This window comes from Colletotrichum siamense, assembly GCF_013390195.1.
Source record: "Colletotrichum siamense strain Cg363 chromosome Unknown KSG_Cg363_contig04, whole genome shotgun sequence".
Lineage (NCBI taxonomy): Eukaryota > Fungi > Ascomycota > Sordariomycetes > Glomerellales > Glomerellaceae > Colletotrichum > Colletotrichum siamense.
In genome coordinates, this window is record NW_023501017.1 from 2984509 (window position 1) to 3011654 (window position 27146).

A 27146-nucleotide genomic window follows, 5' to 3' on the forward strand; every position below is an offset into this window, starting at 1 on the left:
AGGATAACTTCCCATTGCTGGCAGCAAGTAGAGCCGCGCCGCAACCACGCAGTCACTCAAGCGCGCTGTGCCCCACGCGTGGTGTAAAATCGAACCACCACCCATCGTACAGGCATCGATAACAAAGACCGGAGATGCAGCCTCGGCATTTTGACCCCGAGCCAGAACCCCATAGCGAAGCAACAAGAACCGTAGATCTTACAACACACGGATTCTTGGCTCTTGTTGGTTCAGAACGCCACACAATGTTTGTGAAACCAAGCAGCGTAGTAACGGTACCCGAAACTAAGAGCGTCGCATCGGCGGTGGACTGTGCCTGTCTGCTGAGTGGAAACAGTCGAGTTTTGATAGGTGGGGCCCGCGCGCGGCGGTGATGTTCAACTCCGTTAATCCGCTGTGGAGGCGCTAACGGTTCGGGGCAAACGGCCGGGGCCGTGGGGCACTGCGACGGGGCGAGCGGGCAGGTCCAGTCAAGACTCGAGACTCAAGCCACAGGGAAGAGGCGCTGGAGTGGCCCAGGCCCTCCCTCCTCTTAGTGTCCTTCATGCGTTGAAGTTTCGTTGGGGGCGAAAAACAAGCCCATACGTAAAATCGGCACTAGAACACAATGGAGCCTCCAAGTTTCGAACCATTGTTTCTTGTGCATGTTGTGGATGGACCAGATTCCCGATTATTGCCAGCCACGGCCCGAATGCTGGAAGCCTCCCCCGCGGAAGGCTGGGAGGGGCGGAGTCGGCGGGAAGAAACACAGAGTCAGGACGATGTTGTCATTGTCTGTGCTTTCGTGTGAGGGCAGGTGTCATTGGGTTTGCCAAGGGCATCTCGATGATTTCTGCTGCCCCAATTTGACGACGAGTCAGGGTTTTGGAGTGACGTTATGATGTTGGAGCTTTTTCGAGAGTGTGTATCTCAAATGGACAATTGTGAAATGCCGGCCGGATGGGTGGGCACTCCATGATGGAGGTTCACTGTTGGTTCCCACCAGAGAGGGAGCCAAGAGGGGCCTTCTTGATGTGGGCGGCGAGGTTGACTGAGTGTAACGGGGCAGAGAGGGTCTCCATTGTTCAGGTAGAGGCGGCACCGGCAAATGGGGCCTAGAGTCTGTTGGTGATGTTGCCCGATGTCGTACTGCCTGTCGCTCGTCAAATCAAAGGCCTGTAAGATGGAAATGTTGTCACTGCAAAATCGGCCGAACCTTCTGTCACCTCGGGAATGTTGACGCCCGTCCCCATCTCCGGTGTCTATGCAGGGGCAAGTGGGATAAAATGGGATGGGATGTGATCCAGAGAAGGCCCGGCCTGGGAGGATGCGGCGGGACGAGGAGGGGATGCAGACAACAATGCAACTTCCTGGACAACCTTGATTTGATTTGCACTTTCCCACTCTATTTGCATGCCCATTCCTCATCGCTAATATTTGCTTATTCCTCGGCAGCCGCCAATCAGACTCTCTCGATTTCACCCTTTCAGAACCCATTCACGCGGGCAATGTTCCCTTTCCCCCTCCAACTCCACGCCGGTATGCACAAATCGTACGAAGAAATCAGCGACCAGGCTCATCTGGATCACGGATTCACCGTTGGGCCTAGTTCACCGCCACCAGAAGCCCTATATCCCAGCACACCGGCCGGCCTATCGGAATTTGATTTCGGCCGCAGGTGGCTTGACTGAACCCCGACCACTAGCTCCACGCCTAGAGCTGTCACCCTCGTGGAATGTCTCTACAACCTGACCCTGCAGAAGGGCAGAGGCAAGGAGGCTAACGACGACCATCCAAAACATAGTTGCACTCAGAGTGGCTGGAACGGCCAATGACCTGCATGAACAGCGGTCGATCTCAACCGCCCGCCGACTGACACCCATCGTGACGCACGAAATCCCATCACGCTTCCTTCTTCCTCGACACCTCACTCCACAGACACTTGGCTTCCCCTAGATCCCCCGACATCGAAAGTCGTTGTTGCATTGCAGCTGCATCTGGCGCCCCTCCAATCCGCCGCGGCGGGGACGCCACTTCAACGTGCCACTCGCATGCCACCTTCCCCTTGGCTTGGGCTTGAGGTAATCGCGACCTCCGAGTGCTTCCCAACCCTGAGAAGGCCTGGAGCTGCCTGCCGCTTCTGTTCTCGCCCAAATCACTTGGCCCTGTGCCAAAGCTCTGAGACATCCCACTGAGAATGGTTTGGGCTCTCAATAGACATCAAGTCCACCACGGAGAATCTTCCGCAACCAATTAGGTCCAGTGGATCACGATACATCAGCAATGCAGAGACGATGGGTTCTCAGACGATGACTCCTGCAAGACTAATGCACCGCACAGACATGCTATTATCACGTTGCCCTCACTGACCCTAACCCAGCAAACCTCTCTGATTCGAGCCACTTTTCGCCGGTCGTTGGAGACCTCTCTGGAAGATGCCGTGAAGGAGTCTAGCCTTCGTATCTGGCCCGGCAAAATGCACGGATGACCACCTTCTCCGCCTGCTGACGGATTACCGACTCCATGGAACTTTGTCAGTGGCTTCTGCGCCGCTCGCAGGTTATGCAGCCCGCTCAGTTGGGAAACTTGCGGCCATTGACACCCAACTAACACCGGCACATCCGTTGAGGTATCATTGCGTCGCTTCTGCAAATTCTGCCCTTTCAAACTGGGGACAAAGCCCGTGACATGGCGATCCTGGCAACTCGGCTGGCTCAATGCTTGGCATCAGCCATTGAGTTTAGCTGAGAGAAAGAGCCCGCTCGCTTGGCACTTGGAGACAATTGCTACAGGCGCCATCCATCTTTCCTGAGGACCAGTCGTGGAGAGGCAGTTCCCAATCCAATCCATCCAGATCGGTCCCGAGGGACCGTAGCTTCCGTCCCAGTAACTGCCAGTGTGGCCTTCTGCGGGCAACTCGTTCTGGCGACGGAAGTTCTTCCCAAACGATCTGCCTTCTTAGCGTTTTGCTTCTCAGATCAGCATCATGTCGACAAGCTGACGAGAGGACTAATTTCTCATCCTGCCTCCTCCAACAACGCCAAGTATCAATACATACGCATCCTTAATTCGAACCCTATTGAACTCACTTTACCACCTCCCGAATAGGATACTCCCCCGCGAGGATACGAAGTCGCTTTAATCTACGCGTATTTAAAGTTTCAACTCATCCGACGAACGCTACCCACTCTGGAGCCGTCTGTCAAGCTATAACACCTAGACCCTTGAGACCCCTGAACCCAATTCGACGTGCGTATACGGTCGAAGATGGCGAGCCAAAACGCCCTCGAGAAAGAGTCGGCACCGGCCGGAAAGGCAGTCTATGACCCGGACTTCACTGCCCGTGTCATTGCCGCTACGGGGCCGAACGCCAATCCCCGTCTGGCCCAGATTATGCCGAGCCTGCTGCAACATCTCCATGACTTTGCAAGAGAAGTCGACTTGACAGTCGGTGAATGGATGGCTGGCGTGCAACTTGTTCGTCTGCCGTCTGCTTTGGTCTTGTCAATTCAACATCTCGTCTACTAACATGTCGTCACCGTTTAGATCAACGAGGCAGGCCAAATGTCCAACGACGCCCGTAACGAAACCCAACTTGTCTGCGATATCCTCGGCCTCGAATCCCTCGTCGATGAAATAACCTCCACACAGCTCCAGCTCCAAACAACGTCCTCTCTCGCAGCAAACCCGACATCGTCCGCCATCCTAGGCCCTTTCTACCGCCACGACGCCCCTATCCTCCCTAGCGGCAGCTCCATCGTCTCCTCCCTCGACTCTCCAGAATACCAAAAAGCCTCGACCCACCTGTACGGCCGTGTCCTCGACCAGAGCGGCAACCCGGTCCCCGGCGCCATCGTCGACCTCTGGCACACCGCCCCGAACGGCATGTACGAGCAACAGGACGCGGATCAGCCGGACATGGACCTCCGCGGCCGATTCAGGACCGACGAGGAGGGGAGATACTCGCTGTACTGCCTGCGGCCTGTGCCGTACCCCGTCCCCGACGACGGGCCCGGCGGCAAGATCCTGAAGCTGCTCGACAGACACCCCTTCCGCCCCGCACACATACACTTCATCGTCTCGGCGGACGGGCACAGGCCGCTGACGACGCAGCTTTTCGACAGCGAGGATAAGTTCCTCGAGAACGATACGGTTTTCGCAGTCAAGAAGGATTTGGTGGTGGAGTACAAACCGAGCGAGTCGGATCCGAAGGCTGCCTGGGTTTTGGAGTACGACTTTGTGTTGCCGAGTACGTGAAGCCTTCTCTCTATCTACGGATACATGGGGCAAATCACCTAGTTGGCAGACCAAAACGCTTTTACGAAGACATGAATGACAAAACGCACATCAAACATAACCGTCTGCTTTTGAATGTTTAATTCCTTTGAATTTGAATTTTTGTGCTTTTTTGGTATCCCATGCCCCGTATCTTGTTGCTTGGCATAATCCTTTCCTCCCATTTTGTCTCACCGTAACTCCGTACCAATGATCATTACCCATGGAGCAAGCCCGGAGGTCTTCCAATACCGATACTTGGTGTACATACACACGACACAGCGGCTTCGCAAACCTCTTCTCCTCCCGCGCAAGCTTGCCTGCCCTCATACAGTCAAACGCACGATCCACCAACACTGGGTATATCTATCTCGCCGCGCCAGCGCACTTTCCATTCTCCTCCAGTCGGCTTTTGTCATCTTCGTCTGCTCGATCCCTCGCCCAAATGGTACTACGAATGTTCCGCAAGGGTGTACATCGGCACGTTCAAAGGAGCCACATAACCCCCCGCACCAGCAGGAGCACCCCCTCCTCCACCTGCGTTCCCATTAGGCCCGAAGTTTCCGAACCCCTGGAATCGCGGACCCGGGCCTTGCACCGGGAAACCTTGCCCGGGCACCGGCATCACCCCGCCCGTCTGCGGCGGCGCAGGTACAGTTGGCCCCGCCGGCATGGGTCCGCCCGCAGGAGGACCCGGGGTGGCGCCGAAAGCCCACATCGAGTCAAAGGGAACCTCCTCGTCGCCCATGTCGGAGTCGCCCATCCTCGCACTCAGGTCGCCGCCCGAATGCGACATGCCGGGCGTGCTACCCGCCGGGGAAACACCGGCAGACGGGCCAGCGGGGGCGGAGGAGAAGCTGTGCTCAGTCCTCATGGACAACGGCGGAGGCGCCATTGCCTTTACCGCGGACCCGGGCGGCGCGGAGGTGGCGGTTGTCGCAAAGGAGTTCTTGCGGGAGGGGGCGGTGCGTTTAAAGAGGCTGCCGATCGGGTCGTGGAGGGCTGTCGGGGACATTGTTTGCGGGATAGGCATGGCTGGCTGCTCGGGCTTCTTTGAGCGCAACTCGTAAATAACGTTGCGGAACGAGTTGAGAATGAAGAGAAGCCTATTGGCCTGCGGGTCGCTCGTCGCGCAGTAGTTCATGATGGAAATTGTGCTGGACATGGAGGTTCCGTAGGTCGGGTTCGGGTATATGGCGGAGAACTCGTTACTGAGGACGATAAGAGACGCGGCAAAGAGAAAGTACCTTGAAGTAGTGTAAGTGGCATGTCTTGAAAATATTTCTTTTTTCCGGGGGAGAGCTTACAGGACAAACGGGTTGCGCTGCGGAAGATAGTTGCTGTCGAATGCCTTCTGCACCAGGGCGATTGTCTCATTGGCCGCGCTGAGGCAAGCCTCGCAGTATTTCGATGTGCGGTTGATCCAGCGAGGAACCGGCAGCGTAAACCCTTTGCGCTCATTGTGAACCTTGCTCAGGAGATAAATAAAGAACGGCCGTGTGAGTATGATGATGGTGTGGTAGTAGAAAAGGTTGACGTGAAGGGCGGCGATGGCCTGCGCTGGGTTGGTTGGATCGGCGGCCACTTGCCCCGACGACAGATCGTCGCTGAGTGATGCGTGCCAGGCTCCGCATTGCTCCCAAATCTCAGACGTCCTGCGAATTGACACGAGCCGGCGGGCGTAGATCTTTTTCAAGATCTGGCTAACAATTTGGCAACATCTTACAGCGGCGTCGAGCCCGTCGCTGGGGTTCTGGATCCGTACCAATTCACTGGCAGACTTCTTCTCAAATACAAGCAGAGCGTCGGCCGAGCACTCTTCCTCGTCAATCGCGACTGGACGGCCCAGCGAAGCGGCGAGGAAACGGTCGAGGATGAACAAGCTCCTCCAGAGGCTTCGGCGCAACCTGACGTCTTCGCTTTTGAAGATGAAATGGTTTTCATGGACTCTGTGCAAGCCGAGTGCGAAGCCAGAGCGAACTGCCATGCCTTTGGGACGGTGTTAGACATGGTGTGCAGGGGAGGGGTTGGGTTGAGCTAAGACTTACCAAAATAGGCATACGCCGCATTGCGCTTGGACACTGCCAGCATGTAGACAGCCATCAACAACAACGCTTGCACAGACCAGAAATCCGCATCTTCGAACCCAGAGATGGGGTCGCCGAGGGCTTTCGCACTCCTAAAGAAAGACTCAGCTCGATCAAACTGGGCCGTTCTGAGCTTCTTGAAGATGGCGTCCTCTTTGCTGTTAGGAAGCGGCGTCGCGAACACCATGCCGATGGCAAAGGTCAGGTACAACAGACATAGGAAGGATGACTGTGCCGTAAGAGGATCCGAGTAACACGCCTCCAGTGATCTTTCGAAAGTGGGCCTGTCGAAGACTTGAATCAAACCATACGTCTATGGAGGGTTAGCAGGTGTGTTGTACTAGGAATAGACTTTTTTTACGTTTGTAAAAAACGACTCAACCAAAGCATTGGCCGTATCCCTGTCAGGTAAGATATGCGGTGTCTGTATGTTGGCCGGCATCGCTATCGTGGCCTCCATGATCTTGTGGCGGCTTGGGTCTTGCGTGAACTCGCTAGGACCAGCGCTGGCTTCAACAATCATACGAATGAGTTGAAGGTAAGCCAACGACGCGGAGTCGCCAACGTAGACTATCAGTTTTGTTAGTTTTGCCTTGGTCGCATATCTACGGGGTCAGTCGTACGTAGTCTACCTGTCGGATCTTGAAGCATCCTGACAGATTGCATGAGTGCCGTCTCTTCGTCGGGGCCTGAAGCTGTGCTGTGCCTAGAGCGAATGTCGAAATCCCGATCTCCCCCTGCCGGTTCATGGTCTTGCTCGATGGAGGGTTTTATGTCGAAGCCAACATGCGGCTTGTCCTCATTGGGCAGCGGTTTCGTCTCCCACGGCGTGGCGATCGCTGCGGGACTTTCTGATGCGAATGCAGCATCTTGGATAACTGGCTTGCTTGTGGGGAGCTCTTCAATATTGCGACGTTTCGAAGGCGAAGCTAATTGGTCCGGGGTAGTCTGGTCGGACATGTGGTTTGGGTTTTGTGTGTAGGTACACATCAAATTCCTTTTAGTACACGTCGCACATGGTTTAGAACCGTTGCACTTTAGAGATATTGGTCAGTCATTGAAGCAGGCTGGGTACAAAGTGCGCCATCCAAACCAGGGCAGATGAAGAATGTGACGGGCTCGAAATTGCCGACCCCTGGAGTCAGTCAGCCCCTAGAGAGCGGTGGACGCGAGACCGGCAACATGGAAACCCGCCCGGAGATCGATACTAGGGCTTCTCCATGGGATGAACCAATGACCCCGGTGAAGTCTGCGACCAGATCGTCGGGTTGGCGGCCGAGGTCAGGTCCCAGTCGGGGAATATCCCGGCCAGCTTGACCGGAGAGTGCCCCGTTTAAGGATCCAGCGATATTGCAAGTAATGCCGCGTAGGAAACACCTCCCAAACACATTTCTGGGAGACGCATCTCTGCCCACCATCCACTTGAGATGGTCCAACCTAGTTGGCAACGTAACATTGATCATCAGGGTGGTAGACTGGGATACATAGACAAGTGCGGTGAAACTGGGTTTGGGTATTGATCGAATTGTGAGACCCCGGGCATCTCATCCTTGATCGGAGGATTTGACGCTATTTCGGGGCGGAGGGTACCCGGGCTTGAGTGATATCCGGTACCCAAACTAGGCGACGGGTGATGTGCGGACGGATTCCCATTATCGGGAGCTGATATGTGACCGATTTGGAGTCTTGAAGCAACTAGCCCAAGGCCGGGGCGAGGGGATGGTGGGGATCGGAGGGGATGGTATGCAACGCCATCATCAACGACAACCACACTGTGTGGTTATGGCGACAATACGTCTTAGATTACAAGGGGGATGGATAGAAAAGGCGGTAAAGGCAAGGCAGGTAGAGAGCTAGGCAAGGGGAGAGAATCGTGACAACAGACGAGACCAATTGGATTCCGGCTGAAGTTGATGGTGGCAGACAGGGACGTGGTGTGGAAAACAAAAGTAGGGCTCACCTTCTGCTTCCGGCGCTTACAAGTGTCACAGGCCTGGGCGGTCCGTTGGCGCTTGTCTTCGGGGACCTTTGGACGGGTCATTGTCGAGATCGATGCATCAGCCGAACTTCCATGGACCGACCCTTCTTAGCAATACCCGTTATCCGATGATGCGCGTGATGGTGGGCGGTGGAGTTGGTTTTGGACGAGCAACGGCCGCAGTAAGGCAAGGCGAGTGAGAATGAGTAGGGTGACGGGATGTACCAGACCAGTGAGTAGCTCAATGTGTCGAAAGGCGGAAAGAGGCGGCGGGGATTCACAGAACCAAGCTTCCTGCACGGCACGAACTGTGTCGGAGGGGTGGACTGCTAGGAAACGGATAGCAGGCACCAGGCAGGCATGCTTTCCTTCACCCCTTCGCTGCAGCAAGCGAGGAGCCGGAGCCGCGAGGGAGGATCGCGGTTGCGGGTTAGAAGAAACGGGCCGCCGTTGAGGGTTGCGAGAATAGAACCTTGGACGGAAAGGCGCAAGGCGGCTCAGTTCCAACAAACAAGGCCTGTCCCAATTTCCAAGGCGGAAATCAAACTAGTAAGGATCGGTTCTCTGGGCAAGCTTTTTTGACATGTTCCGACGAGGACGGGACAGGCAAGCAAACAAGCGTCTGGTCTGGTGATGGGCGGCTGCTCGACGAGGATAGCTGCAAGTGGGGACCTTGAGCGTCGGGTATGGGGTTGGTTACTTTAAAGAGCAACAACACCATACACAATAGAGATGAGATGTGACGTGGGGAGTAGTAGATCTAAGCTTGTGCTTTTGCCTCGCAGCACTGCGGGCGACTGAGAAAGGGATGGGGGCCGCCGTTGCGGCAGCGGATGTCGGCGAAGGCGGGGAACGGGACTCAATGAGAGAGACAAGTAGGGACAGGACGGCGGCGACTGGCGAGAATGAGGAGAGGACAGAGAGAAGAGAGCGGCGAGCCTGGCCGAGTGAGGGAGGGAACGTCGAGACTTTGATCGGATATGGGACTGGCGGCCAGGCCGGGCCAGGCCAGGCACCTTCGATTTAGGCCAACAGAAGACCACCTGCGCCTAAAGGGAGCCCGTTCACACATCACTCAAGTCAGGTCAGGTCACTTGTCAGGGACGGGGGGGAATTGGGATGGAGGAGGATTGGAGCCCTCGCCCGCCCGCCTGCTGCCCGCTCACCCGCTCGCTCGCTCTCAGCGAGTACGCAGGCAGGGTGGTCGCCCGAGTCGAGTAGAGTCGGCCGGCGGGCTGTCCCTGATTCTTGTCCTCGCGCGACAAAAGATGCACAGCGGGGGCCAAGAGAGGGTCGGGGATTCAGACGGGGACAGGGGGGTGTGGCCGAGAGGAGAGTCGGTAGGGCAGGGGCCTTGACTTTGATGGGCGCCCCCCGTTGTCTGGATCTGGGATGGATCAAGTTGGGTTTGGGGAATTCTTGAGGGGCTCAAGTCTACACTAGGGGGCGTGTGGGTGGTAACTCGGGTGAACCAAGACTACTGCAACAGGAGCATCGCTGGTCTGGAGAAAAGAGTGCCAGGCGAGACGAGGCGAGGCCCTTACTTTTCGTTCCAACAGGCAACATGCAGAGCGGTTTTTTTTTTTCTTTTTTTTTTTTTTTTTCCCCTCTTACTTCCCGCCATCAACATGACAGAATGAAACAGGCCGAGAGATGAAGATACCCCGAAGATACGCCCGTATGCACGGCATGGGGGCCCAAAAGAACGGCGGCGACGGCGCTACTGGTTTCTCTGCGCGTATGGACATGAAGAGTGTCATCTCATACCTAGTACATACATGCTGCCCTGCGTACGGCAACGCATGACATGACCCTCTGTCTGTTCGCCGCTCAACACCTTGACATCCTGCTTCAATGTCTCTTGTGTGTGGAGTAGTAATAAGCGAGCGGTAGCTCCTCAGTGGAGGCAATCCTCCGTCAACGTCAGCGCAATTGCGACTTCAACTGAGCAGAGGTCGGCGTCGGCGCTTCTGGTCACCGATGGTGTGCTTCATGGGGTGGTTTTGAGGTGGGCATTGCTGCTGCGGCGCTGATGAGATGATGAGAAATTCCCGCTTGGCAAAACGGACGGTTCCTCTGATATGCTGGATGCCACAGATGGAAATCAATTGGACGGGCCTCGTCCTGAAGAAGGCGGTGGCCAAAACCGAGGACCTGTCAGGACTGCAGCCCACAAGCTGCAGATTAGACGTTGAACGGCTGAACAGAGGTGTCTGTACCTGTCTTATCGCCGGCGGGAGGAATGTCAGCTAGTGTCATAGTTCAGGGCCACGAGTCCGCACCCACACCAAACGAGCCGCACGGTCGAAGCTGGTGTTAGCGCAGCGCCTATCTGGGGGCATTGAGGAGTCTGCGTGTCAGGCATACGTTTGTGTGCGAGCGTGTGCGAGTACAATGTGACGAAGCTGCCGCAGTAGACGATGACCAATCTTCCGCTTGAAAAGGCTGCAAGGGTAGGTAAGGTAGCCTTCTCCCCTCGTATCACGCAAATAATCCCACGCACAGCGGAGTTGTTGATGCGGTGGTGTTGCAAGACTTTTCTTGCAGCAAGATTTGCGCAGACAGATGATGCGGTTGTCGTGGAGCTGTGATAATTATTGCAAGCCTCCAAGCCAGTGGCGCCGCTGCTAGCGTTGTATTGAAAAGCAAGAGGACGCGAGACAACACATGGCTTGCTGGCTCCGTCGCCCTATGGCCCTGTAGCTCTTCCATGCGAGGCACCCGGTGGGCGGGCATCAGACGCAGAAATGCTCGCTGTGTCTTTGGCGGAGGGTGGCCATCCAATGCCTTTGGCTGGACCGTCTGGCTAGACCGGGCTGGCCCCTCGCTGAGCCCGCGGCGATGGTGAGCACGTAGGGCGGGCGAGGCTTGGAGAACAGATGGGAGCTAAGGTGCTGATTGCCACCTGGGGTTAGCAATGTCTTGGGTCTGGAGGTGGGTGAAGACCATTCGCCATGGATCTGGTCGCGCTCCCGTCTCGATCGAGAGATCCGATGTCGATTGGAATGTCACCGAGAGCACGGCACGGGAGCGATGCTTCTCGAATTGGTTACCATTCCTCCTGGCAGGACACCCGTATGGGCCGTTTGAGATGTTGTCAATTTGTGATTATACTCTCGGTTGTCCTGCGGGAAGTGGCGGTTCGGGCGCGGCCGTTTTTTTCCTCGATGGGTCGCGATGCTGGACACCGGGAGCTACTTGCAAGGAGCGTTTTGAGCAGAAGTCTGATCTGCACGCCCAAAGCTAAATATCGGGAGTCAGTGTCGAATATTGGAGATTGGTGGTGTGGTCGTGAGGAGAAGCTGAGCTGCATCGTACATGATGCAATGCGGTGCGGAGTGAGGTGAAGATGAGGTACGCAGGAGACGACGGGTAGGTAGTAGACGATAGGTATCTGACTTGTCGATGTTTTTGTTGAGGCGGAAAGGAAGATTCATTGAGGAAAGCGCAAGAAACAATAGAGTATCTGAGTATCTGAGTTTCTGCCACAGCCGGCAGACTGATGTGGTAGGTGCAGTCCATGGGCTGCTCACCGAGGCACGCTTTCCTCGCTTATCTTGCTCACCTTAAAGTCACCGCATGCATGACCTCTAAGTGAATACTCTCAGATATGAATATATGCATTTAGGGGAGAAGAGGAAAACATTTCTTGTTCCTCTCTGACGACAGCGAAATAATACTCTATCTCCTTCATGCTGTACCATCATCACTCAACCACGGTTGATCTCTCGACACACAACATGCTATGGACGAGAATGGCAAACCGAAGTGCCAGCATTGCATCGGATCGATGTCCGGGCCGGACTTGGTGCAGCACCTCCCTGTATCTACCCGAGTCCCGATGCAGTCACAATTGGTCAAGTCAGCCATGTCGACAACCCTCCACTGACTTGCCGTCGTCAACAGCACATCCCTCGCTGAAGTCGGTGTTTTCTTTGAGCGATCTGACTCTCACTGTATTAGATCGCTGTCGATATCATCGGATAGTGCACCTAAGCCCAAGGTAGAGGCAAGACATGAATCGCGACACACCTGGCAGGGTATGTATGCGCGGGAGGAGGCCGATGAAAGGAGGAGACGGGCCAATAAGTCAGATGCAGACCAGCTTTTCGACTTTGCGCACCATCGAATTTCAATCTTTGCCCATCCGTTATCGTTTCCCCGCAGCAGATTTTCTGCCCCTAAATGTTCCAAAGCCCATCACCACGTCTCGTCGACCTGAGTTTCAGCGTAGATTGGCTCAGATCCGAGATGTCAAGTCATGGTCAAATCACCAAGTCCACCCAGAGCACAAGGATTCGCGCTGGCCAGCAAGATATGCATGCCGCATCGCATGCCGCAAACAGTTGTCATCGGATGCTGCACCCAGCATGACTGGTGCTTGTGACTGCCACATTCGGTTTTCTTTGTTCCGTCCAAATTCCAGTCTTTCTTTCAACTCTACAATCGCATGTTCCTGCATATCGTCCTCAGCCGTCGGGACTTGGTCAACATCCATACTATACGTCGGTATCACGTCTTCGACACCTCAACCGAGACAATGACGGGGTGAAGTCGCCTCAACCCAGATCGATGCCGCACGCCAGAAGCGACGTGTAAGCGAGGTCGCTTCTTGTTTGTCGGGTTCATCAGACTAGCTGTAATTAGCCAAACCTTGGCTTCTGATCCCGGGACCATCCTGAACTTCTGCCCTCCTCCTTCCCACCCCTTCTCCACAGGTTCCGTGTACGCGGTTCTCCATGGCAGAGATAGACCCCTCTTTCTTCAGCGTGGATAGTCTACATGTAGTATGCCGCTTTGTTTCGTCATTCGCGGCTGAGGCGCATCTGGTCGACAACTCCGTTCCCTTGCGCACGCCATTACTCTTCTCCAATTCGATATCATTCTGCACCTAAACTAGCTTCTCAGCACACTCTCATCAGTGTCAATTTCTGTCTGTACAATTCGGCAACTCCAACCACTGATGGCGGGCTGAGCATCCCTTTCGGACGTTTTCCATCCATGTAATATCCAAATGAATCCTAGACCCCCCTTCCTATGATGGAACACCCTCCCCGTCAACGTTCCGTTCGGGTGTCCCCGTCCCTGGTCACTCACACCCAGAGATCCCATGTTTAAACCCCGCTGCTATACTTCCGCGAGGCCATCCTGGCACGGATACCGTCTAATACCAGGTGCTGGGGATACACAGGTAACCGATGGGCCCTCTCACCGAACCCCTTTTCCTTTCGCTTCTTGTTTCCGACGCTACCAGGATCGCTTGGAGTGAGCTCCTCGATTCAAGCTCTTGCCTCAGTGGAGGGATCAGCATGCCCCTAGCCGACCACTTGCCCTACCTCGACCCGACCTATCTTTGATCCCTGATACATATAGGCTTCGCTTTGGGGTTTGTACAAAAATGTGGCTTTCGGAAACTTCGCAAGTCTGTGATCCTCCTCATCGTATCACGACCTGAATCTCGCACCACCTCACACACCCTCCCCCTCCTCATCACCTTCAACATGGTGGTGCCCAAAAGACCAGGTGTTGTCCAACAAAGAACGCCGAGTTACTCGGTCAGGGAGGGCGCGGAGAGTGCCCTGGCTGCCCTTGTCTCCGCGTGTCAACAACAACTTCCTCCTGAATTTGTCGAACACTTGCGAAACGTTACCTTTAGTACGCCACTCGGGGACACAGCATTCTTCCCATGTCCCCTGAAGGAACAGGAGGCCACTGCCTCCATCAAAGCCCTCGAGGGCATGGCCGCGGCCGCCATCGCCGACTTGAGGTACGGGCAGGCTTCAAGAGATATAGATGTTGACGTTGCGCGCACTGCTTGTTTCCTGATATCGGCTTATTTGACTACCGTTGATGGCATGGACAAAGCCCATCCAAATGTCAAGTCGAAAATACCAGGTATGTCGTCATACTAAACAACGAAAGCCCACCCGTTAACGTTCGGCAGACACCGACTTGAACCAGGCGCAGTCAATTCTCTACCGGCGCCTATCTGCAAACTTGTATGAAACAAAAACTCCGGGAGAGTACTACCACCTTCATGGATCCCTCGAGGCTAGTAAGGCCCTCAACATGATAGGCCTACCGGCTTTCAACCCGGACCTCCAAAACTATGGCGAGTGCATCAAGACCATCGAGACCGCCATGAAGCGTTTCACCGTCGAGGAGCTTGAAGAGATGAACCGTAGAGAAGGCCAAGCCGGCGTCCCCGTCCTCAAAAAGGAGCAATTCCTCGACTCGCCACACGGCACAGCTCTACAATCTCTTCCTCCTTTCACAATAAAGCCGGCCGAAACCACCACCCCACCAATTCCCTTTGAGTCTCAAAACAGCAACCCCGGCCCCGAGCAGTGTCTCCGCGGAGTTCGCGTCCTCGAGCTCTGCCGAGTGATAGCCGGCCCTACCATCGGCCGCTCTCTCGCAGCCCACGGCGCCTCCGTTCTCAAAGTGACATCTCCGCAACTTCCCGACGTCCCCTTTTTCCAGGTGGACGTCAACACCGGCAAGCATACCACCTCCCTGCATCTTAAGGATCCCAAAGACCGTGAGACCTTCGATGCCTTGCTTACAAGCGCAGACGTTGTTCTTGATGGCTATCGCCCGGGTGTCATTGACCGTCTAGGCTACGGCCCAGATCAACTCGCCATCATCGCCACGAAACGCGGCAAGGGGTTCATCTACGTGGCGGAAGATTGCTTTGGGGGAACGGATCTCGGAGAGGGCAGGGCAGAATGGGCCGGCCGTCCTGGGTGGCAGCAGATCGCGGACTGCGTCACGGGCGTGGCGTGGGAGCAGGGCCACTTCATGGGTCTCGATGCGCCTGTTGTCCCGCCTTTCCCAATGTCTGACTACGGCACAGGGGCGCTGGGTGCCGTTGCTGCCATGGCTGGGCTGTATCGAAGGGCCACGGAGGGCGGGTCGTGGGTTTGCAGGACGAGTCTGTGTCAGTATGATGTCTTCTTGCTTTCGCTTGGGGCGTACTCGCCGGAGGTGCAGGCTAAGCTGCGCAAGTCGCATGATCCTGCGTTCTTTGACCTGAAGCATCACGACTCGGTGGATGAGGTTAGTAAAAGAGCCCTGAGGAGTGTGAAGAAGCTTCATCCTGGGTTGTTTTCGGAGGACATGATGCACTCTGCATATAGCGAGGGATTTGATGCTGAGGTGAGGTGGCCCAGAGAAGCTATCAGCGTGGAAGGGATCAAAATAGGACATGTTCGGGCTTCGAGGCCTAATGGAGCTGACGAACCTACCTGGGAAGACTGGGAGTTTCAGGACGATGCTATTAGGTCCTGATGAATGGCTCGATTACTGATACCAGACTTGCTTTCTTCCGGGAGAAAAATTGATGCCATATTACAGGAGATGACAATATCTAGAGTTACTACATAGGGAGTGAGTTCGAATCCATAAAACCCAAGTAAGGGTGAATGTGGCCAGCTGCCAACGACACATGCCACCAGACATTTCTGTGCTTTCTCGCAAGATGTCCAATCTCCGTGCTTTGAGTCGGGCTAGTCAACAGAACTTTCAACGACCCAGAACGGCCAGCGTTGTTCCTCTTTGCCACATACTCCAACGCCGTCGCAAATTCATCGAGATCATCCAGCCAACGTCCCTGCTCATACCACGAAACACCGTCGATGATGCAGTACACCGTCGTCTGAGTTGGCACCTGCTTGATAATTTTGACGAATACTTCACAGAGAACGAGACAGTCCCCTTCTCTGCATCCCTTGATCATGTCCTTGGACATGAAGCTTAAGTCGCGTGAGGGCAGATTGTCACTCATCAGGAGCTGAGCTATGAGGCTCCTGATCATAGCCACCGGTCCGCTATCAATATCTGGCAGCTGCATATCGACATGCAGCCCTGCGAAGAAGAAGGCCACAGCCGAGCCCCGGCTCTCCACGAGGGCGCTGATCAGACCACCACATATCCCTGACAGCGGGGATATGAAGGAGTCCTGCAGCTCCCCGTCCACAAGGAGCAGAGAAGAGCGATTCTCTCGAAGCCAATTGCGAAACTCATCGGTTTGTAGTAACCACTGAGCTTTTGCCCTCTCATCTGTATCAGAATGCTCTGAATGGCCCAGGATAGTTTCAGAGTCGTCCCCTAATTTATCAAGATCAACCCCAAGAATGTCTAGAAGCTGCACGTCGTCAATAAGGCTGACCCTCGGCTGTTCTACGATGCTGTTCTGGGACACCTTTCGACGCAGTGTCTCATTCTCGACGCTGAGATGTTGGTTTCCTGCCGCTGGTTAGCGTTACGAATTGAGAATGTGGTCTGCGATCTGGCTTACTTTCTTCCAATCTCAACTCCCTGGCTTGGTAGTGTTCTCTTTCTCGAGAAAAGCTCTCTCTTTCGCGCGTCATGCCCTCCATTTGTTCCTTCATCAATGAAGCCACATACGCCGCAATTTCATTGCCCCGATAAATCTCGGATAAGATGGACGCGTAATCCTTCTTGGTGTTATGGAATATGGCCGTCTGCATTGCCTTACTTTCTGCAAGTAATGCCCGGATATCCATGTCTGAGTGTTTTACTGCGTCGCCAATGCTTTTGAGCTCTGCGGAGAATTTGGAGCACATTTTCCACTTCATTCGTTGCACATGCTCCTTCAACTGCACCACTTTTTGGTCCCAGCGTGACAATATGTCGTCAATTGTCATGGTCTCTGGGATGCTAAGTGAAAGAAACCTGACGACTTTGCGATACCCTACATCAAACATATGTGTCAACTAGAGCGGCATTGGAGGGTGACAGACATGAACAGAATTCTTACATTTCTCTTCTCCTAGAAGTATTTTAATCAGAGCTGGGAGGTCCTCAAGAAGCATGCCGACCGCCTCTGTTTGGACTTTCATATCGGCCGGGTCAGGGTCAAGAAGATCGAAGGCCATGTTGATGGTCAGAATGCTGTCAGGAATCGTCTCGAAGGTTTGGACAATCTTGTTTCTGTTCTCGTCATGCGCCTTGGTAGCCTATCACAATCAATCAGCTTCTTCGTTTAGCCAGAGTCCAAGGGCAAAATGGTGAGAGTTTTAGGTGGCCATACATCAAATATGAGAGCGAGTCCCCCCTTCAAGATTCCGATGCCGTAATCGTCCGGGAGAAGATTGATATAGGCTGAAATCACATCACCACCAGCTGTCACCTTGGAGCCGAGATCGGATCTCTCTTCATTGCGAGTCTTCGCCGCAGCCATTTGTTCAAAGACGAGGTCCCAAGAGCTGCTCCCAACCTTCAAGGCGGTATCTGCCTCATTGTCGTGAGCGTCAATGATTTTTCCCAGGTCCCTACAGGCTTTAGTCTTCTTCAGTTGATTAGAAGTTGCAAATCAAAGAGACATACTTCACCGCGACCTTGTTTCTAGCCTGGAACCTATCTTTACTGTTGTTGTATTGCAATTGCCCCGGGGGCGCATCGCTGAAGCTAGGAACCTTTTTGCGAATGAGCTTCTCGCATATTTGGGGACTCGGCGACCTTTGTCTATCTTTTGAACGCCACAACGGTCTGCGCATGCGATGAAGGCCGTGTGAGCTGCTATGCTCCCCCATCGTGAGGACAGACTTGGTGAAATCGAGAAATCTTCTGCCGCTGTATCTGTTCCTCGAACCGATGATGAACACGCAATTTACACCTTCGTGAGTCTGGGGAACAGACTGCTCACAGCCTTATTTCAATCCTTTTGGGGACATCTCGGGTCACGGGTTGGGCCATAAAACCCCATGCAAGCCTACCCAGGGAAAGGGCCATGACTCCATTGGTTCGCCAGCCGTTTCCATGACGCCGATTAGCTCATGGTGGTAATCTGATGGAACGCCATTCCCAGAATACATCTCTGACCACCCTCTTGACGCCATGGCATCTCAATTCTGGTCCAATGATCTGGCGCTGAGTCCTCAGCCTGCCGCTGAGCTGCAGCAGCGCGGCATCCAGAACGTCATCCTGCAATGAAACGTTAGCAAGGCTCGGGGCATTCGAATCGAGACTCAAGAGAACACCCCTTCTTTGAGAGGAGTACAAAAGCGAGACATCGCTTCAAGTTGCTCTTGGACGTGCAACTTTTATAACCAGCTTTTCTGCACATCACTGCTAGCTACGTCTCGATTGGATGCACGAATTGGGTTGGACAAAACGCAACCGTCAACATGTCAGAAGGGTCTGCTACTACGGAATCAGACTCTGATGTCCCAGCCTCACACAGCGAGCGGGATAATTCGAAACTCAGAAAGAAGCGATCATCTCGATCAAGAAGAAGGAGAAGATCATATGGAACCCGATACTCCACAGATACCGATTCCGATTACGATGATGTATTAGTTGAAGACATCTCACTATTGGAGAGACCTTTAAGGTCGGGGGTGCGGTACTACAATTACGAAGGATTCCAGAATAGGATGCGAACAGATGAGGGTGACTTTGGGATCGAGGTATTTGTCGCAAAGCCGGACTGGTATCATGAGATGATGACGGAGGAGGACAAGAGGGATAGCCCCTTACCACCACCATCGCAACATGCTCGACGTCGGTCATCGCGTCGACCAACACCAGGGCAGGTGCACTTACCCCGAATGCCTCCGCCACCACCACCGCAGCTTCCTCCCCCCCCAAGTCAGCAACCATCAATCAGCGGCCCGCGGCCTCTTCCTCCCTACATACCGCCAGTGCCACTTCGCGGTGTCCACATTTTACGCCCAGGACCTCCAGATCAACGTATCGACGGCCATAAGCATGCGTACACCTCGCGATTGCAGCTATCATCAGGCTCGTTAACTGCACCGGAAGGACGGCTTATGCGCATCAGGCTCCGCTCCCAGGTCGTTCTCCATGCGCTATCATCGGTCTCTGGTTACGATGTCCTTGGCAGAGAAAAAGTTGTCGAGTTTCATCGCCCATTTCGAGTGCTTGAGGAGTCACTTACTGGGATGAAATCCAAGTTGTCCGAGATGGAAAAGGCAATGGATAAGCCAATCTCAGCTGGATCACATGCTGCAGGAAAGGACATTGCTCCAAGCGAGGAACAGAAAATCGATCCTCACGACGAGAGCACCTCACATCCGCCAAATGACCCGATCAACGTCTTAACCGAGACGGCAGAGGAAAAAGTTGATCAAGAGTGTGCGGAACCGTCAACTTCAGTTGATCAAGACTTAGAACACATGCGATGTTTTGTCAATTTTGTGGAACAAGTCGTCGTTCCCATCCGGGACAATTTTCGAGGCTCCCAGCTTCAAAATTGCCAACGTATTTGCTTCGAGGACATCCCTTATCTCTTTCAACCTGGATCACTGGCCTTTCTTGCTCACAGGGCGAGGACGAAGAGGCTCCTACACAGATCTGCGGTCCAGAGGGTATGGAGAATGGTGTCTTGTTGCCCTGCCGCTGTCCCTTCGGTTTACAGAATTAACCCGCAAACGGATAAAAGCGAGTTCACTCAATGGTCGCTTTACTCGTTTGATTACGATGGAGAACGCCTTGTGCCTATTTGGACGACCGTTCGATTCAAACGTTTCATAGGAGAGAGAGATATTACCTCCTTAGAATGCTATCCTCTGTCTCTCCATGAGAGCAAGAAGGACGTTTTCGAGGAGCAGAAAGCTTGTGGGGAGCTCTTCCTGAAGTGCATCAGGAGTAGCACGAAGCACCATTACTACTCGGGATGGACCTTCATCACAGGTCTGTTCGGAGAGACTTTTCGAGATCATGAAGGGGGAGAAGTTCAGTCCCCCGAACACATCGAGAGTGAGATTGTTGTCGACTTCAAAGAAACGCTTCAGAGCTATCCTGGATGGGAAACCATGTCAGGCGTGCCGCTACATTTCCCCGCACCTTGGGATTCAGTGCCTTACGCTGAGGTTCCCCTGAAAATCTGGGAAGAAGGTGTCAAAGCATTTCCCCAACACCGGCTTTCGTGTAGTGTGACTACTTCGATTATCATCGAAGAGCAAAAACTGTACAAGTCGGAAGCGAATACATGGGTGTCTCAGGATTCATTCTTAGACAAAAAGGCGAATTGGCAGGAGTGGACTTGGTCTGATGAAGATATTGTTCTACTACCTCGACGGGCATTCGCCTACGTCTTACGAGAGCGAAAGTTTACACGAATCGACGTCAGAAGTATTGAATTCAATACTGAGCAAGGCAATCTTACTCTGGACCAAATTCAGATGAAGCCTGAACGCCGGAGGATGATTCGGTCAGCTGTTGCGGCACACTTCAGGAGTAAACAAGGACCTTCTACTTCCGATCTTGATCCCGTCAGAGGAAAAGGAAAGGGACTTGTAATACTGTTACATGGCGCGCCTGGTGTTGGAAAGACAGCGACAGCAGAAGCAGTTGCAGCTGAGACTGAGAGGCCGCTATTTCCTATCACCTGCGGCGATCTCGGGTTCTCGCCTGCAGCAGTCGAAAGGTCCTTGAAGGATATTTTCCGCTATGCCCACTTGTGGAACTGCATTCTTTTGTTTGACGAAGCTGATGTATTCCTCACACAGAGGGAACGCGGTGGTGGAAATCTAGAACGCAACGCTCTCGTGGGAGGTGAGTCCTGACATAGCCCTATAACTCTCGAGTGACTGCAACTGACCATCCGTTTCCAAGTGTTCCTCAGAGTCTTGGAGTATTATAGCGGGATTTTGTTCCTCACAACCAACAGAGTCGGTGCTCTCGATGAAGGGTTTCGTTCCCGCGTGCATCTCAGTCTCTGCTACCCCAACTTGAGTCTCATCGACACAATCAAGATCCTCGAGGCCAATCTTCAACGTTTACCCAGAGTCAAAGATGGCGTTGCGGGGGATGGTTATCTGGACGTCGAGGACGAGAGCATAATAAGGTTCGTCAGCGATGAATATGATGAGTATTCCAGAAGAACACGCAGAAAAAGAGGTCCATGGAATGGACGACAAATCAGAAACGCAGTGCAAATAGCGGCAGGCCTATCTCTTTACGACAAACAAATCAAATTGGAGAAAGGCATCAAAGACGAAAGCCCAGCTACGCTGACAGCCAGACATTTCGAGGCTGTTGCAGACACCACAGATGAATTTGAGGAGTATCTCAATATTGTAAAGATCGGGGATCAGGAGGACCAGGCAAAGCGTCGCCAAGAGCGTGCGGATCATTGGCGGGCGAGAGAGAGAAACAATGAAGACCACCCTGACCGAACCACAAGGCGACGCACGCAGATAGCCAGATACAGGGACTCTTCAGTAGACCCTGAAATCTCTTCTTCGAGAGCTCGCCAAAATTCAAGGTCACAACGTTCCGACGTATTCGATAGAACTCAACTTGAAAATCGAAGACGCCAGGACGACATGGGCGCAGGACGTGGAGCAGGCCGAGAGCAGCAACGCCCGCGGGGAAGCCGCATGACTCGACCGGCTCAGGACGACTACCATGAGGATGACAATGACATGGAAGACGACGATCTGCGAGATCAATATGATGAAGAAGAAGAACAGGACGAGTATACCTATGAGCGGCGCTCTCAGGGAGGAAGAACAGGGGCTGGAAGACAACGTTTGTGACAAGATTTGCGGTGGATCACGAGCACCCGACAACATGTGTCGAATCGATCTGGAAATGTGAGAAACAACTTACATGGATGAGTTTCATTCTATCTCTTTTCATTGAAGAAGTTTAGTCCAGAGATTGCACGCTTCACTCTCTTTTCCTCAGTACACATCAATTAGTTACTTGAATGACTACTACGTTCGTTTTGATCCGCCGCATGACCTTAAGATGACTGCGGAATTCACTCTCATGGAATGAGGATGCCAATGAGTCGGACGTATCTCTCAGTTGATGCTGAAAACGAAAGTTGAGTACAGCGTGACGGTAGCAGGACAAAGCTTTTGACTGAAAGTCAAATAATCCCTGATAGACCCGAAGCCCCTGTTAGATACTCAATGTATACGAGAAGGACATAGATGATGAATTCCGATCTTTGTGCCGATTATCATCAGCCCATATAAGTTGCCATGCATATGGCATCCATCCAACGTTAAATTTTCAATTACCCGGGAGAAGCGAAGGCAGTGAACAAACGATGCTGCCCATTCTGTTGCTTCGATCATCATATCCCAGCTAACACAATATTTATATGTCAACCAGTCGGAAATATCCAGATAGTGCGGCCTCCCCCTTAAAGCGGACTTCCACAAATACGACATCCTACCTCACTCGGGACAAATCCGTCCCTGTGAGAGGAAGGTCACTGCAAGATGCGACATATCAGGTACATAGCAGCTTTCATGGTTCTAGTAGCGGTCTACAGGCGGCATATTGCCGGCATTTCAGCCTTGGAAGCAGAATAGCACTCTAATACGAAGATCGTTCCTGCTAACGAAGAAGTCAGGGGCGAAGGAAGGTGGACGCAAACTCACGTCTAAAGAATGTTGAGGCACCCGCAAGCATCGAAAAGCGCTCCTCAAGGAATTATTCAAGATCTGCTACATAGACTAAAGCAGAATGGCAGACGATCAATTGCTTTAAGAGGCGCATGATAGGCCATGGTGTTGCCGGAAGATATACGCTCATGACCCTTGGTGGAACGTCTGTCTTCTTAGATCTCATATCAATGCATGGCCGTAACGAAGACATAGCATCAGAAACCAACCAATTCAGAAGCCCTTCTCTGTCTGATGGAATGAGTGTCTTCCCTTCGGTGAGCTTACACGTTTCATTCAAGTCGCCGTCACGTTAAGAGAGGATTCAACATTCAGTGAAGGAATGGCTTGATCTCATGAGCTTCGTAGTTGTGAGGTTGCTGATAACCTGTTTAATTATATCGGACACAGCAAAGACGACCGAGTTCAAGCCCAAGTCCATGCACAAGGGATTTGCCACAATGAATCAAAAGGGGCGCAAAACAAAATAAATTAAAAAAAAAAAAAGGTCAGAACCGGGCTCCGAACCTGTGATCCCTGGTGGCCACACACACCTCAGGTCGATTGACCCGTTGAGCCAGTTGGACCCAGGGCAAGTCCGATAGCGCGGTTGAGCAGGACGGTCACCTGCCTCCTCATCAAGCCACAAGTGAGGTTTGCCATTCCACAAGGCAGGAGTGCCCTCGTGCTTTAGGCAGACACAATTCACTTCACACAACCCAACAGGGGGAAGTCACAGACTTGTCAGCTGCACTTGGGGAATCGACAGAATTACGATTTGCTGCTGTGATGGGGGTTTAAAAAGACGAATGATGCTTCAGTATTTCCCTCACCACCACAATCGAATTGGCATTGTGCCGAATCCTTGAAAGAGATCGAAGCCCGCCAACCAGAACATGATGATCCTCGAGGGCATAGACACGAGGCTCGCAAATCCTTCTACCCAAAATTTATTGTCCTCATCTACTAATTCTGTTGCCCCCGAAGTATTATGTTAGCAATACTCTAGAGGAGAGCATGTAGTCATGCCCAGAGCGTAGTTTCCTCGTACAGTCCGCTTCTTTAACAAGGCCAATATACTTTATTTTTGTCCCATGAATTCTTCAGGACTCACTGCCAGGCTTGTCAACTGCTAGAAGGCGTTTCACATAGTCGAGACTCACCGATATATAAAAGTGCGCTGATCCTTACACGACTTTATGAGAACTCATATGTGCTATAAAAGAGCTGATCGTTGTTTCTACCAACAGGCCCCATGAGAAACTGTCGGCAACGCCAGCCCATCGCAGCGTTAATTGAGCTGGGCGCGCCTTACGTAATCAGCAATTACATAAGGCACCAGCCTCTGCGATTAACGCTGCGATCGCAGCTGCTGCCTCTAACGCAGTTAACCTTATACATATCACTACTAACGCAGTTAATATAATATAATATTTGCTGCCTATAGTGCCCTACTAGCTAGCTAGTCCTATGAGACTAATACTAATTAGTAGTTAACTTCATAGTTACCACTATGCGATATATTAATTAACTATAGATCAGTAAGGCTCTAAAAGAGGTGGTCTTATTAATATTTATTTAGATCTGTTCTACCTAGAAATGCTTAATTAATCAACCTATACTAACGAAGCAGTTGCAATTTTGAGAAAAGATGGTTTGTATCGCCTAAGCTGCTTTGAACTTACCCTCCTCTAGTTTCTAAGAAGAGTATGTTAATGCTGATATTACTAACATTAGTAGGATTAAGTAATATCTCCCTATAGTATTAATAATAGTAAGATTATAACAACAGCCTTTATAGCCTCTAATCTTATATTTAATAGAAGTAGTTATAATATAACCTAAAGGATAGTTTATTTCACTTAAAACGCTCTTAGTAATCACTCCTCTTTCTTATTTAAAGAGCATCTATTATATATTTAACTCTTAACGTTAACTTTAGCCTGTTAACTTATAATTAATAGTAAGGTTAACTACCTACCTTACTTTTAACTACTTTGCTTAACCTCCTACCTTCTTATAAGCAGAGTTTTCACACTATATAAGTAAATAAGAGATTACTCTGCTTTTAATAGCTTTTAACTACCTTCTTTTCACTAAGTTAATATTAATAGTAAACAGCTACTTTAAGCCTATTTAATAATAACTACCCTCGCGCGCAGCGCGCAGCATACCTTACTATAAGTTTTTCCTATTATTTAACTATTAAATACTAACTGCTAACTATTAGCTACAAGAGAATTTTTTACTATCTTTTACCCTTACTAACCTATACTCCTTCTATAACGCTATTATATAGTTCTTCTATTTCTCCTATAATACTACTTATCCTTAAGATTTTACTATTTTATTAATAATATTACTTACTAAGCCTACCTACCCTCCTATTAATACTTACCTTTAGTATCCTTCCTCACACAGGTAACTAACCCTCATTCTATTATAGAGATCCTTCCTAACCCCTATACTTCTGTTTTTAACTACTATTAAGCTGCATTAAGTTAAGTAAAAGCAATAGAGTAATAAATTATCTATTAGATAAATAAGCCTTAGCTGCTATAGTACTTAGTAAGCTCTTTATGATTATAGTGTAGTAATCTTCGCTTACGATTTAATTTAATGCCTTACTTTATTAGAAATATTAATACCTACCCCTCTATATCTTTAATAAGCTATGCAACTTCTTAAATAACTATTATTAATTTGTTGTAGCCCTATTAGCGTTACTCTTTAGTATATTTATAGTTACTAAGAGCTCCTCTAACTATATCTAATTCAGCTACTCTAGCCCCTCTAGGTAACCCTCTAGGCAACCCTCTAGCTCTACTAGTACCTCTAGTGCCTCTAGCTAGCAACCACTTTATCCCTATCCCTATTAGAGTTTATAGTATAGTTAACTAGAGCCTTTAGGGAAAGCTTAGTAATATTAATATAGAATTAAGTATTACTACCTATAGATAAGTTACTTTATACTTCTTATTTAATATAGAATACTACTAACTTAACAGCTTTACTAGTTCTACCTTCTAAGGTTAAGCCTCTACTAACTTCAAAGATATACTAGAGTCTGCTTTTAATAACTATAATATAGCTACTATAAAGGAATTTAGAGACTTCCTTATTACTAATAGGGTTTATATTATCTAAGATAGCACCTCTATTACCTCTAATATCTATGCTACCTTTTATAGAGATTTCTACTAATAGACTAATAATAATATTAATAATAAGATAACTAAGTTTCCCTCTCTTAAGAAAGCTATTAAGGATATTAACTTCTTTAATAATATTAAGGGTATTAAGCTAGAACTGCTAGCTTCTTCTAACTATACTTCCTTATATACAGCTCTATCTTTCAGACTAATCTAATATAGATTAAGCACTTCTAGAGCCTGCTAATTAACTACTTTCATCCCTCTAAGAGGCTTTAACGTTAACTTCAGTAAAAGTAACGCACTTAATATTACTATGCTTAATTAGCTATCCCCTTAATAACTCATAGATCTCACGAAGTTATATAATAACAGCATGCGATTTAGGGGTGATATATATAATATCCTTAACTTTAAGCTTCTTATCTTCAAGGATTATTACGTTAAAGCTAGTATTAACTAGTTCTAAACCCTAAGTGCCTTCTCTATTATGCTTAAAAGTAAAGTACTTAACTACTACTATAATAAGCTTTATAATAATAATACACCTATTAACTTTACTAGATTAGTTACTAAAGTTAAAGCCTACTTTAAGACTAAAGAGTTATATTAAGTGTATCTCTCTGAGTAGCATAATACTACCCTTAACTATATAATCCTTAAGAACCTTAGTAAGACTAAGATAGAGTGCCTTAAGATAGTTTTTAATAAACTTATTACTATCTAATATACTCTCTCTACTATCTACTATTTTAATAATACCCTCTATAACTAGGTCCTCAGTACTTACTAAGGTATGCCTAAGTATAACTACGCTCTTATAAGCTCTACTAAAAACTATAAGAGTGTTGCTAACTAGCTTAAATTATCTATTAGTATCATAATATAAAGCTAGGCTTATAAGCATTTTATAATAAATCTAGCTTTAGTTAACGATTAATACTAAACTAATTACTAATATAATAGCTATAGCTATAGCTCTTAATTTAGCTATTATCTATATACACCTTATAGTTAATATCACCTTTAACTTATACTTCCTAAATCTAAGAAGAAGTGCTATATTTGCAGTGAAATAAGCTGCTAGTTAATAAAGCATCTTGCTAAAGATTACTATAAAGCTTTTAACTGCTTTAAGCAGATATATATTAATAAGGATACTTTTACCCCTACTTTTAATTACTTTTTAATATAATATAAAGGCATTAAAAGTATTAATAACCTTCCTATTAATAGCTATAATAAGGATATATTAAACTACTTTAGCACTCTTAATATTAATAAC

General features: G+C 50.5%; 5 protein-coding genes across 5 annotated transcripts; 3 read left to right on the plus strand and 2 right to left on the minus strand.

The window, feature by feature from the left end:
- Window positions 1-3246: 3246 nt before the first annotated feature.
- HQD2-3 (Catechol 1,2-dioxygenase) lies at window positions 3247-4236 on the plus strand (the record flags this gene model as incomplete). The annotated part of the gene is made up of 2 exons (XM_036638572.1): window positions 3247-3456; window positions 3526-4236. 2 exons carry the CDS (start codon window positions 3247-3249, stop codon window positions 4234-4236), a joined length of 921 nt encoding a protein of 306 aa, XP_036495321.1.
- Window positions 4237-4705: 469 nt separating this feature from the next.
- On the minus strand, window positions 4706-7301 carry CGCS363_v006724 (Filamentous growth regulator 27; the record flags this gene model as incomplete). Its single annotated transcript, XM_036638573.1, has 5 exons — window positions 4706-5501; window positions 5562-6243; window positions 6303-6654; window positions 6703-6911; window positions 6965-7301. 5 exons carry the CDS (start codon window positions 7299-7301, stop codon window positions 4706-4708), a joined length of 2376 nt encoding a protein of 791 aa, XP_036496817.1.
- A 6519-nt stretch (window positions 7302-13820) lies between these two features.
- frc-1 (Formyl-CoA:oxalate CoA-transferase) lies at window positions 13821-15609 on the plus strand (the record flags this gene model as incomplete). The annotated part of the gene is made up of 2 exons (XM_036638574.1): window positions 13821-14214; window positions 14264-15609. The coding sequence occupies 2 exons, from the start codon at window positions 13821-13823 to the stop codon at window positions 15607-15609; spliced, it is 1740 nt and encodes a 579-aa protein (XP_036496856.1).
- Window positions 15610-15697: 88 nt separating this feature from the next.
- CGCS363_v006726 (uncharacterized protein) lies at window positions 15698-17876 on the minus strand (the record flags this gene model as incomplete). Its single annotated transcript, XM_036638575.1, has 5 exons — window positions 15698-16566; window positions 16619-17035; window positions 17102-17300; window positions 17375-17615; window positions 17671-17876. 5 exons carry the CDS (start codon window positions 17874-17876, stop codon window positions 15698-15700), a joined length of 1932 nt encoding a protein of 643 aa, XP_036496859.1.
- Window positions 17877-20120: 2244 nt separating this feature from the next.
- Window positions 20121-21848, plus strand: RIX7 (Ribosome biogenesis ATPase RIX7; the record flags this gene model as incomplete). Its single annotated transcript, XM_036638576.1, has 2 exons — window positions 20121-20862; window positions 20923-21848. The coding sequence occupies 2 exons, from the start codon at window positions 20121-20123 to the stop codon at window positions 21846-21848; spliced, it is 1668 nt and encodes a 555-aa protein (XP_036496858.1).
- Between the last annotated feature and the right edge of the window lie 5298 nt (window positions 21849-27146).